This window comes from Arachis duranensis, chromosome 2 (genome assembly GCF_000817695.3).
Source record: "Arachis duranensis cultivar V14167 chromosome 2, aradu.V14167.gnm2.J7QH, whole genome shotgun sequence".
NCBI lineage: Eukaryota > Viridiplantae > Streptophyta > Magnoliopsida > Fabales > Fabaceae > Arachis > Arachis duranensis.
In genome coordinates this window covers 39,522,325-39,524,208 of record NC_029773.3, presented here as the reverse complement: position 1 = coordinate 39,524,208, position 1,884 = coordinate 39,522,325, and the positions used below count along the sequence as shown (strand labels likewise).

General features: G+C 40.9%; 1 protein-coding gene across 1 annotated transcript; it reads right to left on the bottom strand.

Moving 5' to 3' along the window:
- Window positions 1–250: 250 nt before the first annotated feature.
- LOC107474224 (uncharacterized) lies at window positions 251–913 on the bottom strand. The gene has a single exon (XM_016093823.1). It carries the CDS (start codon window positions 911–913, stop codon window positions 251–253), a length of 663 nt encoding a protein of 220 aa, XP_015949309.1.
- Between the last annotated feature and the right edge of the window lie 971 nt (window positions 914–1,884).

Sequence of the window (1,884 nt, the reverse complement as noted above, 5' to 3'; positions counted from 1 at the left end):
CCATAGCCTTGCTTACTTCTTTCTCACTCCTCCCTTTGAAGTACTCATCGAAAGTTGGGAATGCTGGCTCCATATTGTGTAGATGATCTACAATGTAGTTCAATTTGATTTGACTATTTATGTTATAGTCAGCTTGGACTTCATACCTTGCATCTTGAAGGGTTGTGAATTCCTTGAGAGCTCTCATGTTCTCGGCTTGCATTTGGGATAACTTATCGAATGATTCATGAGATTGAAAAGCTTGCTCCTCTTATATCACTAGAAATTTTGACTCAAAATCCCTTTGTTGACTCATAATTCTCAGCTGAAGTTCCTCTTGTCTTTGTTGGTGTTTCTTGTACTGTGAATGATACTCTTCTTGCCTCTCTTGAAGTACCGTGTATTGTTGTGACAAACTCTCAATTGCTCCTTGCATCTGAGTCATGTCCATGTTGTTGTGTGGTTGGAATTGTTGATGTTCCTCTTGTTCCTCTTGTGACTCTTCTTCCTCCCTTGGTTCTTCTCTTCGCCTTCTTCTTTGTGGCCTTCGGCTTTGCTGTGCTTTCGTAACAATCATCATTCTTTCAAAGGTTATAGGCATGCCCGGATTCAACCATGTTGGGTTCTCGTCCTCCATTGGTACCTTAGCTTTCATGCACAAACGCATAATGGTGCTTGGGTAGTGTAGCCAACCTTCGGCCGAATTCTTCTCTGCAATTCTTTGAATATCACTTGCAATGATCTCGTGAACCTTCACTTCTCCTCCCATTATTATACAATATAACATGATAGCTCTCTTCTTGTTGACCTCCGAGTTGTTCACTGTGCCCAAGATCGATCTCTTTAGTAGCTCATACCAACCTTTTGCTTCAGGGGTGAGATCTCCTCTTCTCAAGTATTGGTACTTATTTTTAGTAGTTCCTACCCACTCCATGTTCACCACACATATTTCACTGGCAATCTCATCATAGTCTTAGTTTTCATTTAACCTTTGGTGGTACCCTGGCTCATCAAAATGGACTGCCCTTAATTTTAACACTTTCATGATAGTATTTGGGCTAAAATCCACTTCTGTTCCCTGTACATAACTCTTGTAGGTTGGAGCTTTGTTCATCTCAAGCCTTGGGGTATTAGCATAAAATTCCCATATGATGTTTGCATTGATCCTGGTAATTGGTGAAATGAGCTCTTCCCATCTCCTCTTTCTAATCTTGGCTTTCATTTCTTGGCACTCTTCATCCGGCAATAGAATTGGAACTTTCGGATATATCTTTTTTTCTCTCATCCATTCCCATTGCATTTGATGGTACCATGTTTTGAACTTCCACTGATCAAATTCAGGAGTGTTTTCTTCAACCATGGGTTCCTTTCCTTTCCTTTGTTTGGCTCTTGAAGAAGAGGCCATGCTCACTTGATTGGTTGATTTTTTTTTGAGGTTAAGGTTGTGTGTGGAAGGTTCGGGGTTTTGGTGTGCTCTTGGAAGAAAAGATGTTTGAGGCTGAGATTATATGATGAGTAATGATGAAGGAAATAGAGTTTGAATGGTTGGAGTGCAAGGAGTGTGCAACTTCTTCGTTCATGTGCATGGCTTGAGGGTGGTGTTTTATAATCACTTATTTGAACAATGGAGGGCTGGGATGCAATTGGGCATTTTGCCAATCAAAGGTGTGCATGCAAAGTTGAATGAGGACAAAGCTTGCTTCTTCAATGGTCTTCAACGTGCTCTTCCCAAGGATGTGCAAAATCACCCCTTGAAGCATGTGATGGAATTTTGTCCTCATGCTATGCCCCTCCTTGTCTTGTCCCCTCCATTGAATAGTGTCTTGACTACCTGACCATCACAACAAGACAAAAAAAAGAATAAGCATCACCAAAAGCCATTAGATAGATTGCTCATCATTTCTT

Bases quoted from the DNA above. Each gene is read 5' to 3' on its own strand.
- LOC107474224 (XM_016093823.1), bottom strand. From the start codon at position 913: ATGGAGTGGGTAGGAACTACTAAAAATAAGTACCAATACTTGAGAAGA.